General features: G+C 39.8%; 1 protein-coding gene across 7 annotated transcripts in view; it reads right to left on the reverse strand.

The window, feature by feature from the left end:
* Nucleotides 1-1,173: 1,173 nt before the first annotated feature.
* The window catches only part of PHF20 (PHD finger protein 20), a 61,334-nt gene continuing 47,527 nt past the window's right edge, over nt 1,174-14,980 (reverse strand). For 6 of the 7 annotated variants that reach the window (XM_044447638.1, XM_044447636.1, XM_044447632.1 and 3 more), the window contains 4 exons: nt 10,188-10,383; nt 6,863-7,262; nt 5,915-6,086; nt 1,174-3,060 (listed from right to left, as the gene is read on the reverse strand). In XM_044447638.1, the coding sequence (XP_044303573.1) occupies nt 2,918-3,060; nt 5,915-6,086; nt 6,863-7,262; nt 10,188-10,383 (911 nt within the window). In that variant the 3' untranslated portion in view covers nt 1,174-2,917. Of the gene's footprint in view, nt 3,061-3,421; nt 3,522-5,914; nt 6,087-6,862; nt 7,263-10,187; nt 10,384-14,980 lie in introns of all 7 variants that reach the window. The other variant, XM_044447637.1, reaches the window with a different exon arrangement.

The raw sequence follows: 14,980 nt of genomic DNA on the forward strand, positions 1-14,980 counted from the left end.
GACTCTTCTTATGCATATTTCCTCATTTACATAGTCCCAGGAAGAATAAAGTCAGATTACTACTGTTTGCTGAAGACCATTCATGTGTTGATTGTAACTCCTTGAGAGGAAATTCCAACAAGAACAAAAGGTTTTAGCAGTTTACACTTTGATAGCCTAGGACACTTTCTCATGGGGGATATACCGTCAACCCAGGAAGTAAGACCTGTTGGGAGTTTTTTTTTTTTTTTTTTTTATGTATGGTGAGGTTTAAAAGGTTTTTGACCAAACAGGTTGCTGGCAGGACAGACAGCCAGCTTCTATCTCCTTCAGTTTCACAATGTTATACTGTGGAGTCTCTTATACTCACAGCTGGTAACTCCAACAATGTACATTTTAACTGAAGTCAACAGCCTTTGGTGGAAAGTAAATGGAACAGACCAGTAGCCCCCAAACTAGAGCTTAAACAGCACTAGGATATCTGTCGAGAAGCTATTTCCAGTACAATATAGAAGAGATTTAAAAGGAATGGAAAATTAGTATTATAAATTACAACTGTTTTATGAATTAAATTCTTTTATTATGATACTGTTTTATTTGGGGGGAAAAAGGAAAACAATAATTACTAATTATTGTGTTGTGGATACAAGGAATTATGTTCTGATACCAATGTCAAAACATTTTTGTAATAATTAGTTTTAATTAAATATTAATCAACTTTAGTATTATTTTTAATTAAGTATTGTAAAAATTGTAGTTGTAAATTTGGTACAATTAATAGTAACTATTGACTTTTTGTGAAACTTCCCAAATTTGCCACAATATACAGTATTTGTGTAAGGTCCCTTGGTATCTTAAAAAAAACAGAAGTGTAAAGGAGAAGAAAAGAAATACCCTTACCTATCTAACACTATGGCATCTTTTAAGGATTTTCCTCCACTACTGAAGAGGAAGGATCCCTGCTGTTTGTCTGATCCCCTTTTCTGCTCTAAGATGAAGCAAAGGACAGGGCTCTTGAGAGTTCATTTTACAACCTCCAACCACTGGATATTTGCATCCCAAAGCAAAACAAAAAGGAACAAATGGATCAAGTGTTGGGAGGACATAAAGGTTAGTCCAGCAGAAAAATGGATAGTAGTTGTACCTGGGTGACTAGCTATCACACAATGTAAGCACTATGCTACTTTGAGACAATTGTCATTTAATGATCACATGAGCTTTATTCCAAATTATTACAGCAAAATAAGTTTTATCTGCTGTACAGATGTTACACTCATAACCAATAAGTGCCAAGGAATTGGAGACAAATTTTTCCCTGAAATTAGTCTTGGCACAAAATCCTTTGTTTCAACTCTGAATAGTGTAGAAATTATTTGAGAAAGAAATCAGCTGGTCAAAATGTTAATTGTAGTCATTGTTACTTCTGTGACAAACATTGGCTAACTGAAATTTACATAATTCTGCAGCATATAAACATTACAGATTTATATCCATAATTATCAATTTGTACACTTAACAGGTCTTCAACTCACAAATGTGCTTTAATCTTAAACTTTGGTGGTGTCAAAACCAGAATTTTGTTACCAAGGTAATACAAATTCCAACATTCAGAACACCCTCAATGCAAAAATAGTCCACTCCTGTCTACCTCAAAGTTAACTTTTGTCCCAGATGTTATCTAACAAAAAAAGAAAAAAACAATGATGGAAATAAGATCTGCAGGCAAATGCATTTTTAAACATATCAAATACTTACAATACACCAATGTTTTCAAAAGGTACTGTATAATGTATAAGCTTCAACTTAAGCAGCATTTTCACTTTGTTCTCACAAATAATACAAATAAGAAAACTAAAAATGAAGAGTACAAAAGGGATTTTGAAAACATACTGTTTAACATAATGTCCCACTGCTTTTAGGGACAGTACCTCATGCATAGATCTTGAGGCTTCATTTACACAAATATAAAATAAACTGATTCCCAAAACCACACATTTACAAGTCTCTACAATGAGAAAGTTTATAATATGTAAAAGACTACATTTTAAACTATAACCGGAATGGCAATTATTAACAGTAGGATAGAAAACTACTCTGTGTCTATCACGGACCATGGCTAAATCTGTATTTGTGTAGTATACCTTTTACCTCACAGACTGTTCTGTACTCTTCCATAAGGGTGTTGCATCAGCACTAGGTCATGGGAGGCACAGCATGGTCAGATTTAGAAATTCAAGAATGCACAGAAGTACAACATAAATGGGTTTCCCAGTACCATAAAAGTCATGCTACAATGACATGATAAATATGGAAAACAATCATTTACTAGTAAGAGAAGTGCAACCAAGTTGTGACCTTCTACTACATCTATTTAAAATAGTAGACAAGTTTCAGGTCATTATCTGCCAACTCTTGTAACAGTTTACAATAAAATTAGACATTCATACTTGCTAGGCTTGAAAATAATATTTTCTATTGATTAAATACTGTGGTTATGCATAAACCATTTGAATAAAGTATGACTCCATCTGGTACACTATTCACTTAAATAAACTATGCAGAATGTAATTTACAGCCTTGGTCAACTAATCATTTTTGGCTCTTAGAACTTTGTTCTCCAGTGGCACAATTTTGTCAGTGTATATATGCGAAGAACATTAATGTTTAATTCAACAACTTGATACAAGGAATGAAAAGTCTATTGTCAGCCTGCTCTTAGCGTCTGAATAAATCCCTTTCCATAATGTTAAAAATGCCTAGCAAAGCCAAACAAACAAAAATAAGGGCAATCTCATTACTTCTCTGAAGAGTAACCCTTGTCCCTATACAATTCCCTGAAGTCAGTTCTGTATCAACATGCAGCAAGCATGCTAATCCACTTAAACAGAGAGTGCTCATCTTGTGGTATGCTCCAGCCATCCTGTAGAAGTCTCCAACATCATGTTGAACAGCAAAGTGCTATTTGTTGTACTTTGCCCAAGTCTGTAAGGAGTTGTTTTATACAATGTTTAAGTTGGGGTAGTCTAGCTAGTGGTTCTGGTGGTTCCAGCTCTCCGGTATAATCCAACCAGCTCTCTAAAACTGGAAAGAAAATAAAGTAACATTACTGCTCAGAAATACTCCCACATATATTTTATGAAAGCGGCATATTCTTTCCCCTGCCCTTTTTTTTGTGGGGGGGGGAGCATTCTAGTAATATCTACCATGGAAACATAAGTTTTATCCTGCACACACACGCACACACATGCTTTCCCCCATACCAAGAGGATTTGACAGTTGGGAACATAATACCAATTTTAAAAAAGGGAATTCAGGAAATTACAGGCCAGGTTAATATCTGCTCTGGGTAGATTGGTGAAAAAACATTGTTATTGAGCATACAGGAGAACAAATCTTGCTGATAACAAATCAGAATGGCTGAGAGATGTCCAGCCTCACCAACCTTTTGGAGTACTTTCAACAAGCACGTGGATGTGGTGATATAGTAGACACTTGTAAAAAGCTTTTGTCACAGTCCATCACCAAACGTTCCTGAGTAAAACCTAAAAGTCATGGAATAAGAGGATAGGTCCTCTTATGGTTCAAGTACCTGATTGAACAACAGAAGGCAAAGGATAGGAATAAAACTCCCCCCAACACGCCCAACTGAGTGAAATAAAAGTAGGTCTATACTGGGACCAGTGGCATTCAACCTCTCCACCAGTGAACTGGTGTTAAATGTGAGTGATTAAATGGTTAAATTATTCAGGAACTGAAAATCCATGTACGTTGTGAAGAACTCTGACAGAATCTTTCCAAACTGTATGAATGGGCAACAAAATCACAAAAGGAATTGACGGATATGGAGTGATGTGTGTCTGAAGCAAAATATCTTAACTGCATATAAACACTGATGGGGGTTGAACTGGCGGTGGTTATCCAGGAAAAGCATCTTGCAAATGTAGTGGATAGCTCAATGAAAATACTAACTCAGTTTATGACAGCTACACAAACGGTTAATTATAAATGCTAGGAATTATAAGCAAAGGGACTGAAAACATAACTATCAGGACTACAATGCTTTGTATAAAATGTTTGGCTATGTTTAGAATACTATGCAAAATTTTAGTCTTGAAAAAAGGGCACTATAGAATGGGAAAAGCAGAAAAGTACAACCAAAACGATCAGGGTAGCTGCAGCACTTTCCTTAGTAGAAAAGGCTAGGAGGATTTTTAATTTATAAACAAGACTACAAAAAACTAGAACATGACAAGAATTTTATAAACGTATGTATAACGGATAAAACTTTTCAATACAAGACTGAACTTATGGGTCATTGATGGAGTGAAGCCAATACAATTGCCACCACACATTGGCTAGCACCAGTTTAACATATTATGAGGCAGCACAGTTGCTCTGGTTATCACATAATCTTGAGGATATGACATAAATTGGGACAACTGTATATATGTATTCTTTTATGTACACTGCTGGAACAATGGAGGAAGACAGAGGCCCTCAGGTGGAATATATATTAATTCTACAACTTATGCTGAAAAAGGCCACTTAAGTATTGATTTGATCTCCATTAATGTATTAGTACACATAAACATTTAGTATCAACGAGAGTGCTAGAATATTTCAGTTATTAGAAAAACAAAATATAAACCAGTAAAGGAGCAACTATTCACAAGGCAGTATATTAGGGTAAAGTCAGTGATTACAACTCTCCTTGGTTTCAAAGTTTAGAAATTTAATTTAAAATAAATTGGTTTCCCCTTATTTGTTAAGCATGAGAAATGAGAAACTGAAAGGACTCTCAGAAAGTAATTATACTACATCCAAACTCTTTATGAAAACTGTACTTTTAAAGCATATTGGGAAATATCTAGATATAGGCAACACCAGAGCAACTTGGCTGATATACCTGTCTATTAAGGCTATAATTATGACATCTTTTACCCGGGAAACACAGCATTTGCTTCTTGCTTTTCCAACAGCATTTGATACTTGCATCATGTAACGGGATGTTAATAAGTCTTACAAGTACTTGCATAAACAACTACAGTATTTGAATGTTGGAAATGTGGGACTAGCAGAATAGATTTGCAGCGCATGTAGTAGCTTTAACCATTCACTCAGAATTAGTGGAGGCAAATTTCAAACTTACTTCACAAATTACAGGGCATGGTTTAGTACTACACCTCTTATTAGTGGTTTTTATTTACATTCCAGGTAGCATTCTGACACTGGGAATGTCTTCAGGTCCCAGTGATTCAAGAATGGCTACTGACTACTAGAAAACAGGCAAGTCAACAGACTTTATTCAAAGGAGAAATGACAAACAACAAACCTTTAACACATAGTGAAATTTACACTGAAGTAATCTTACTTAGGGTGCAGTCTACTGTGGCACAGAAACCCCCAAATGTGGAGGCTTCTTAGATTCCTATATCCTCCTAGGCTGAAGCTAGCAGGGCAGGAGGAACAGCAGAGGAGATTTGCCTTCCTGTGCTATGATCTCCTTTCCTTCTCCCTTAGATGGACTCTACAGTCTGTCTATTGAGAATACTTTGAAAGCAAAGAAAAGGCTGGTGAAGGTTCAGGATAACTCATATCCTGTTTCTCTGATATCCTCTCTTCCCTGTCCATCAGCACACCCCTTTTGCTCTTTTCTGAGGTCAATTTTCTAGTGCTGGGGAGGTAAGCTGGCACATTGTGAGAGGTGTGGGTCAGATATCTGACTCCCCTTCTTAAGTTGTAATGCTCATTCAAGAATTCATATTCTTAAGTTCTCTTAATAGATCTATTTTTGTAAGATGAATTTTGCATCACTCTGTAGATTTTAAATAAATAGCTAAAAAGTACCACCATGGCCTCAGCAATTACAGAAAAAAATAATTGCATTTTAAATGGAAATAGACCCAAGAAGCTGAAGAAAACCCTAGTCATTTACCATCCAATTCCTTTTCAATTAAATCCATCCTATGAGTAACTTCATCTTGCAGAGACTCTACATGAGCTAAAAGGTTCAACTGCCATTGCAGCTGAGAATTCACAACTCCTTCCTTCTCTTTTTCCAGCAGTTTCACTTCAATATCTTCTTCTGATGTGACTTTTTCTCTTACCTGCCAAAATATGCCCGTTAATTATTCTTTTAAGCATTGAAACCACCACTATAATTTTAAAGGTACATTTTACAATAACTTGAACATACAAGCAGTTGTATACATTACCTAATAATTTGAGATCAAAAGATATGATCAATAATCAATGAAAAGTATCAGTCACCTGCTTTGACACATATTTGAAACATTTTAACATGTAACAAATGAAACATTTTAACTATTTTTTTCTTAGTAAATTGTGGCACAATACTATGCTTACTAAAATATTTTAAGAATTCAGGAATTTGTTCATCTGTATTAAAATAGCTAGTATATCTTTAAGGTTTCTATATATAATTCTTATGCAACCATTACAAAAGTCCTAATACAACTGGAGTAATAACTTTTGTTTTATAAATTATGAAAGTATTAATTTTAAAAGATTAGAATACTGAGATGAAAGCAGAACAGAACTTTTTAAAATTATTAATTGTATAATAACAATATTTATCCTTGAGTCTCCCTAGCAAAAAAAACCTTTAAGTTTGAATTTCATCAAAATTTTTGGAAATGGTTATCCAATGTAAGGAATTTCAATTGCACTGTTTTTAATATAGTTAATTGGCAATGCATTCTCTGGTTATTTGTATTTGTACACAGACAACTAGCATCTGCTTTACCCTCAGACACCAAGTTTGGCTCTTCACTAAGGAAGGATTCCAGTCCTCCATTTCTCTTTGGCTTAGATTCTCCTCCTCCCAACTTATGAAAATCAAGAAAATAATAGAAAAATATACCTTAGAGTAATTATGTTTTGACTCATTTTCCACCTTGCGTATTTCTCTATCCAGCTCCCATCCTAATCTTTCCACTACAGTATCATCTCCATTCTCTCTAATCCGATTGACACCATCGTCTATGTCTGAATTTCTTGTTTCTACAACAAGTCTCTGTTCTATAGCAGGATAGTAGGCGCGAGGTTTTTGGTAACAATGTTCACTAGTGATATAAGACTCTTCTACAGAAGGAATGGTTGAAGGTTTCTCAATGGTTCCATTAAAAGTTCTGTAACTTGTGGTCTCCTCTTTACAACAATTTTCTTCAATGTGAATGAGGTGTGTGGAATTTGATTTTTCTTCTACTTCAAGATGCTTCCATGGCTGACACCAGAGTTTCAAATTGGGATGCTCTTTGCTTCTAATGAAGAAATAAACAAGTGAAAGTCACACTGAAAACTTCAATATTTATTAACATTTCCACTATTTATCTGAAATAAATATACTAATCAATATGAACCATTTGAGAATCAGATTTCAGTGACTTGAGGAAAATGTTACTACATCAGCGTTTGATATCTGGCCATTTAAAATGCAGAGTTTTATTCAGCTTCAAAGTGCTGAAGAATGGTATTAAACAGATGTAATGTGACCAAGAAAACATGAAATAAGAGAGATTAACAAGTACTCTAACAACACATATGGGAGAATACATTTAAATTTGATTAGCTCTTTTAGTGTAAAACGAATCCCACATTGTTCATGGCTACCATTACAACCATGAGACTGGCACAACACATACAAAAGGACACAATTTTGGTTTGGTTTTCTTTGGCGGGCAGGAGGATGGTGAGGAGGGCAGGAAGATGGTGGTTTGCAAGTGGAGGAAAGTTGGGGTATCTATTCATGAAATGGATTATCTACATCCATTTCAACTGGCCTCAGGCCTAGTTTTAGAACAGAAACTGTCTTGATTGCTCTGTTGAATGACCTCTGCTAGAAGAGGAACAGGGGAAGTTTGTTGCTTATTTTGAATCACTCAATGACTTTCAATACCATCAACCACTGTATCCTTCTCAGTACAGGATTGGGAGTTAGAGGTTCTACATTCCAGTGGTTCTGCTGCTAGTTGTATGGTTAATTCCAGAAGGTGGTGCTGGGAAATTATTTCTCTTTGCCTTGGCAGTTATACTATGCAGTTCCACAGACCTCCATTTTATATCCCATGCTGTTTAACATCTACATGAAACTCCTGGGGGGGGGGGATATCTGGGGGCATATGCTGAGGTGACATTAATATGCAGATGACACCCAGTTCTATCTCTTCATCAAATTTAGTCAAGACAATGGCTGTTCTGGATACACATCTAGGTATGGTAATGGACTGGATGAGTACTAATAAACTGAAACTCGATCCAGACAAGACAGAGGTACTGTGAAAGGATTGTCTGCCTGCCTACATGTGTGATACTCAATTGGTTCTGGAGAGGGTCACACTTCCTAAAGGATTAGGGAGAATACTAAAGGCATAAATGTATTCAATGGCACAGAGCAGCTTTTATCAGTCTAGAGTGATATGTAAGCTGTATCTTACCTGGACAGAGATGTAACATCTTAGTTGGATTACTGCTATGTGCTATATGTGATATACTTTGTAAGCAGTACAGAAAATTCAGCTGTCCAAAACAGGGCAGCAAGGTGGTTAACACAGATTAGCCAATTTGATAATAGCTCAATGCTTTACCATGTCTGAACCTGATGCAAAGTACAGGTATTAACATTCAAAGCACTAAGCAGCTTGGGTGCAGGTTATCTGAAAGATAATCTCTTTGCATGTATACCTGCCCAGACACTTAAGATCATCTTCAGCAGTCCTCCTGAGGGAGCACCTGCAAAGGGAATTCAGGTGGGTGGCTTCTGGCAAGAGGACCTTTTCTGCTGTGGTATCCTGACTGTGGAATGAACTTCCCAGGGAGCTCACTTGGCACCTACATTGTACTATTTCTAGTGTCAAATGAACACCTTATTTTCCCAGGAATTTATTAATTTTGTATAGTATTTTCAATCTTTGTACTGTGCTAGGTTTTACCCTAGTTTTCACTTTTATACTGTCATTTTAATTATTTAAATTTTTATACTTCATTTTATGTTTTAAATTGTTTTAAATTTATCTGTTGAAATGGCCCAGGCCGCTTTAGCTGTTAGACAGTTTAAAATATAATACATAAATATAGTAAGAGTTCTGAAAACTACTCCAAACAAAGACTGAGAATAATATAAAATTATTTCAGCAAAAAAAACAGAGCTTCCTGGTGACTATGAAAGATTGTATACAGAAAGGAATACCTCTTCCTGAGCAGCAGGTATATTCACAGCACCTCCCACAGTAACCTACTCTGTTCTTTTGGACTGAACAGAAAGATGGCATGTAGAAATATAATAGGTGTAGTTTTTCTTGGAATAAAGGTAAATGGTGAATTGTTTTCCTGGAGAGGAGCATACTCTACCCCCCATGGCAACCACAGTAGCCTCTCTTTTTCACTTCTTTGACCAAATGTAGAAGGCCAAGGTGCTCCAAGTATTATCTTTCCAGAAAGTTATATGAGCTCTTACCAATAAAAAAATATTAACATGGCTAGAGAAGTTTATGCCTGCCATATATTAAGCTGCATATTCTGGGAAAATATAAGTAAAACCAATATAATTTGTTGTTCAAAGTCTTTTGTGACCATAGCTGGATTTCTTGAGAGATGGAGCCTTTCATCGGAGATTTACAGCCAAGTGGAGACTGGAGTAGGCATTTTTCACACTGAAATCACACAATCCCTACCTAGTTGATCATGCTGGTTAGAAGATTCAGAGGCATTAAAGAAATAGCCTTTTCCTGTTCTAGAGTTGCATTTGAACATAATTATTAAACCATTTACCAATTTCTGCAGCTTCTCCCTTCCCCTACTACAGCTATGCAATCCCAAAGCTTCTGCTTTTGTTTTAAAACACCTACAGCTACTGTGCTCTCTAAACCCAAAACTGTAGTTAAGTGTAACTTCTGTCAGTTGAAAGAAGCTAATCTCATAAACTATGGTTTGAAGGTGTGATGCTAAGCTATAGTTTATTGTTATGTGCTCACCAGAGCATTTTATATCTATAGGTATTTTCAATTTATTGTATTTTACTCCAAACTACAAAGGTTCTCTGGACAGATCACAAGGCTAAAAGAATAAAAACAGAAATACCTGAATTTGTGTAGCAGTGTATATAATATAAATCTGCAATTAGGACTATATTTGATTCTTCAGAATATGTCAGTAAAATTAAAATAAAGATGGTTTAAAACAGTACTTACTGCAAGATGCTCATCTTCAGTTGAAGTCCATGTAGCACTTCTATTACTTTTTGCACATCACCAAGAAGCTGGTGTGTAGCTACTATTTTCTTAGCATTCTGATGTGAATAATTTTCTCCCAAAAATGCTAAGCCATGCATGTGACCATTGCAAAGCCACTCCTTCTCATACCAGTACTTCAAGCTGGAACGTTTACCTAAAACAGCAATAAGGTAGCAAATGTTTTTAATAGTACATGAAAAAACAAAAGTATTAGCAAAGTTCTAACTCACTACCTCATAATTATTTTTTCCTAAATGCTGACTTCTAGAAAGGAACAATACAAAAGTCAACTCTACTACAATATTCCAAAAGGCAGAAAAACCTCTTAAATAGTAAAGGATATTGGTCCATGAAAAATGGTATTATATCATACCTGAATCCTCTCTAAGAGATTTTAAGACCTAGTAAAATAGAGTTGGAAAAATATTTTCCTTAAAAAGACCCACAAAAGCAGGTTGCTTACCTGTAACTGATGTTCTTCGAGTGGCCATCTGTGCAGTCACACATATGGGTGCTGCGCCTGCGCAGTGCCTTTGGCCGGAAGATCACAAGCTAACGGTTTATTTTGGCGGGAAAGCTCCGCTCCCGCTCCCCCACAGCCTATAAAGAGCGGAGCATCAGCCATTTTGTTCAGTCTTTGACGACCGAACGGACGCCCTCATGTGGAAAAAATGATTTGTAAATGAGTTCTACTGTGAACAGTATCGGTACCAAGAGAACAATGAATATTGGTACCAAGAAACAATGATAACATTCAATAACGACAAAGGTCCACTCACCGACACCGAGCGGGGCCAGCGGGTGGGTTGTATGACTGCACAGATGGCCACTCAAAGAACATCAGTTACAGGTAAGCAACCTGCTTTTCTTCGTCGTGGCCTCTGTGCATCACACATATGGGTAGATTAACAAGCTTACCATAATGGAAGAGGGAAGGTGTCCTCAACGAAGAACAGATGAAAGAACGGCTCTGCCGAAGGAACAATCTTGTCGAGCACAGACGACTAAGCGGTAATGTTTGGCGAAAGTGCAAGGATTCACCCACATAGCAGCTCTACATACATCGTCCATCAGTATCCCCGATGAGAAGGCCGATGAGGCAGCCACAGCCCTAGTCGAATGGCCTCAAGGGGTAGTGGGCAAGTCGATATTGGCCAGTTGGTAAGACAAGGTGATGGTATGAACTATCCACTTAGAAAGTCTCTGCGGAGTGACAGGGGTGCCTTGGCCCCTAGTAGCATATTTAATGAAGAGTCTATGTGAACGTCGGATAGACTCAGTCCTGGATCTGTAAAAGGCTAAACAGCGTTGAACGTCAAGTGAATGTAATGCCCTTTCTAACAGAGTAGACGGAGCCGGAAAAAAGGCAGGTAAAATAATATCTTGCCCCATGTGAAAGGGTGTGGATACCTTAGGCAGAAAAGATGGATCGAGCCACAGGACAACCTTTTCCCTATGAAAATTGAGAAAAGGTGGGTCTACGCGTAAAGCACAGAGCTCGCTGGCCCTCCAGGCTGAGGTAACCGCAACTAGGAATGCTGTCTTCCATGAGACAAGATGTAAATCGACTGAGGCCAACGGTTCGAAAGGAGGTCTCGTAAGCGCCTGCAGAACAACAGAGAGACTCCAGGTGGGCACTACTAGTCTGATCGACGGGTTCAGATTATAAAGTCCCTTTAAAAACCTTTTAATAGTAGGTTGGGAGAAAATGGACGAACTGTCCACCATACCCCGATGATAGGCGATGGCCGCCGTATATACTTTAATCGAAGATGGTTTCAGTCCAGAGTGGTGTAATTCCAGGAGGAACTGAAGAATTTGAGGAATCGTTGATGTAAATGGAGAGAATGAACGAGAGTCAGCAAAGGTGGAGAAACGCTTCCATTTAGCTTTGTAAGACTTCCGTGTAGAAGGCTTTAAAGTGGAGTCCAATATGTATTGAACGTTTGGATGAAAGGTTGTCGGATTCGATGGCACAGTAGTCGGATCCGACAGTGCTGATGCAATGCCGTCCCCAGTGGATTCGGAGCTTGCAACTGTATTGGGTTCGAAAGTAGGATTCGAACCCTTTGAAGTAGTTGTCGGTGTAGACGTAACGAGGACAGTAGTGGATTTGAAGGTCAGATTCAAACCCCTTGGAGTAGTGGCTGGTAAAGACGTAGCAAAGTCAGCTATCGGATTCGCCACGCTGTTAGTTTTAATGATAATATATCTGGGTGGCGAAGTGCGCCGTCTCTCTGGGTTATCAAGAACGGAAGTGGTGGAAGATGTAGGTATTCCCTGTGAGAAATGTCCAGCAGTGTGGGAAACCAAGGTTGGCGTGCCACCACGGAGTAATTAGTATCCCTGTGGCCCGATCGCAAACAATCTTCGCTATGACTCTCATCACCAGCGGAATTGGTGGGAAGGCGTAGAAATTCAGATTGTTCCATCGAATCATGAAGGCGTCCCCTAGGGATTCGTGTCCGATTCCCACTCTCGAACAGAAAGTCGCACACACCTTGTTCTGTTGTGTGGCGAACAAGTCCACATCAGGGAACCCCCAGCGATGGAAAAGGTCGTCGCATGTCTGGGGGTCCAGTTCCCATTCGTGAGAGATGAGCATGTGCCTGCTGAGAAGGTCTGCTTTGACATTGTCCGTACTGGCCAGATGGACTGCTATTATCGCAATATCTCTTGAAATGCACCAGTCCCAGATCTGCATAGAAAGTCTGGCCAGAGTTGGAGACTTCGTCCCACCTTGCTTGTTCAGATAAAAAATGGTGGCTATGTTGTCCGACGTTATCTGAACAACCCGATGTTGAAGAACATCTTCGAAAGAGCGTAGGGCTTTGAACACGGCCAACAATTCCAGGAAGTTGATATGTTTCGTGGATTCTTAACGAGTCCACATGCCTTGAGTATACAGGCCGGAGCATATTGCTCACCAACCTAGAAGAGACGCGTCGGTACTGACTGTAATCGATGGGCCTCGGGGCCTGAAGGGGACCCCAACAGTCAGATGGGTCGGGACCGACCACCAAAGTAGCGAATGGAGGACCAAGGATGGGACTCGAAGGAGTTTCGACGGTGGATCCCTCTGTGGGTGGAACACTTTGTTGAAAAATAGCTGCAAAGGACGGAGTCGCAGTCTGGCGTGTGGCACCACTGCAACAGTGGAAGCCATATGTCCTAGAAGCCTCTGGATGGACTTTGCCGGAACCAATCTGTCTCGTCGCATTCGATGAACATGGCGAGCAAGAGTCAGTTGTCTGTCCCGATGGAGGAACGCCTTTTCCAACGTCGAATCCAAGTGGGCTCCGATGAACATAAGCTTCTGTACCGGAAGGAGAAGAAGAGAAGAAGGGGCCATGCATTTAGTAAACACTCTCGGAGCGGTAGCCAAACCGAAAGGTAAAACCATGAATTCGTAGAAATTGGAGGCAACAGCAAAGCGAAGGAAACGTCTATATTTGGGATGGATTGCAATATGAAAATAGGTGTCCTTCAAGTCCAATGAGGCAAACCAATCCTCTTTCCTAAGCAGCGGCAAAATATTTTGGAGGGTGGTCATTCGAAACTTCGTCACGATGAATCGATTCAGACCACGTAAGTCTAAAATTGGACGCAGGCCACCGTCCCGTTTGGGAACGGTAAAGTATCTAGAATAGAATCCGTGATGCCCGTCACATTGAGTTACTTGACGAATCGCTCCTTTATGAAGAAGTTGTATTTCATTGAGCAATACTGGTGTGCAAGATGTAAACCGAATCGGACTCGATGGAGGAACAGTATCCAATTCTATCCTATAGCCGTGCTGTATGATAGATAATACCCATCCATCAGATGTGACGGACTCCCAAATGGGGAGTCGGCTTCGCAGCCAGTCCGCGGATGAGAGGGGGGTGGGTATAGGATAGGGTAGAGGAATGCTTCGCCAGTCCCATCAACGCTGCCTCCTGTCATCATATCGTCGGTGGCCCTGCTGGTAGCGTTGCTGGGGCTGTTGTCAACGGCGCTGCTGCTGTTGCCTGTGCTGAGGCTGTTGCCTGGGATGATAAGGCTGTCTGTAGGGTGGACAGTTCCATGGCCACTTACGCCTCGGAAGCAACTGGAGCTCCATCCGTCGGGCCGTCATGCGGGACTCATGAAGTTTTTAAAGTTTATGGTCCGTTTTTGAATGGAAAAGCCCAGACCCGTCAAAGGGCATTTCCTCGATACGCTGCTTGGTCTCTTCGGGGAAGTTGGCGCACCTCAGCCACGCATGCCTACGAAGAGAAACGGCACCGACCAATGCCCTCGAGTTAGTGTCCACATGGTGCCTGGCTGTGGACAACTGTTCCACCGTGACGTGCATCACCTCCTTAATCAAGACTTCAGCCAGTTCGCCTTGTTGGTCTGGGGCCGAGACGACGTTGTGGAGGCGTTGCATTATAAAATACTGGTATCTCGCCAACGTCGCCTCGGCTTGGGGTGTCAGAGGAGGAATGGTATGTCCTCCTCCCGAACCCGGTACATGGCTTCGTACCTCCGCAATATTGGTTGATGGTGAGAGGGCAAGTCCCAGGGCTGGGTCATCGCCTGCCGTAGGGTGGTGATCAAGGGCAGGACGATGGAGGTGGACTGCTCCCAGCAGATGACGTCATAGATCTTATCTGTAGACGGTCCTGGCCGCTGGACAGCGTTGATGTCCAGGGATTGGACGAGCCTGGACATCAGCTCTGCAAAAGAAATGTGCGACTCGTCTGGTGATGCGGGGCCCTGGGAGGTCA

Source organism: Varanus komodoensis, unplaced genomic scaffold (assembly GCF_004798865.1).
Source record: "Varanus komodoensis strain SLA01 unplaced genomic scaffold, ASM479886v1 scaffold52, whole genome shotgun sequence".
In the NCBI taxonomy this organism is placed as follows: domain Eukaryota; kingdom Metazoa; phylum Chordata; class Lepidosauria; order Squamata; family Varanidae; genus Varanus; species Varanus komodoensis.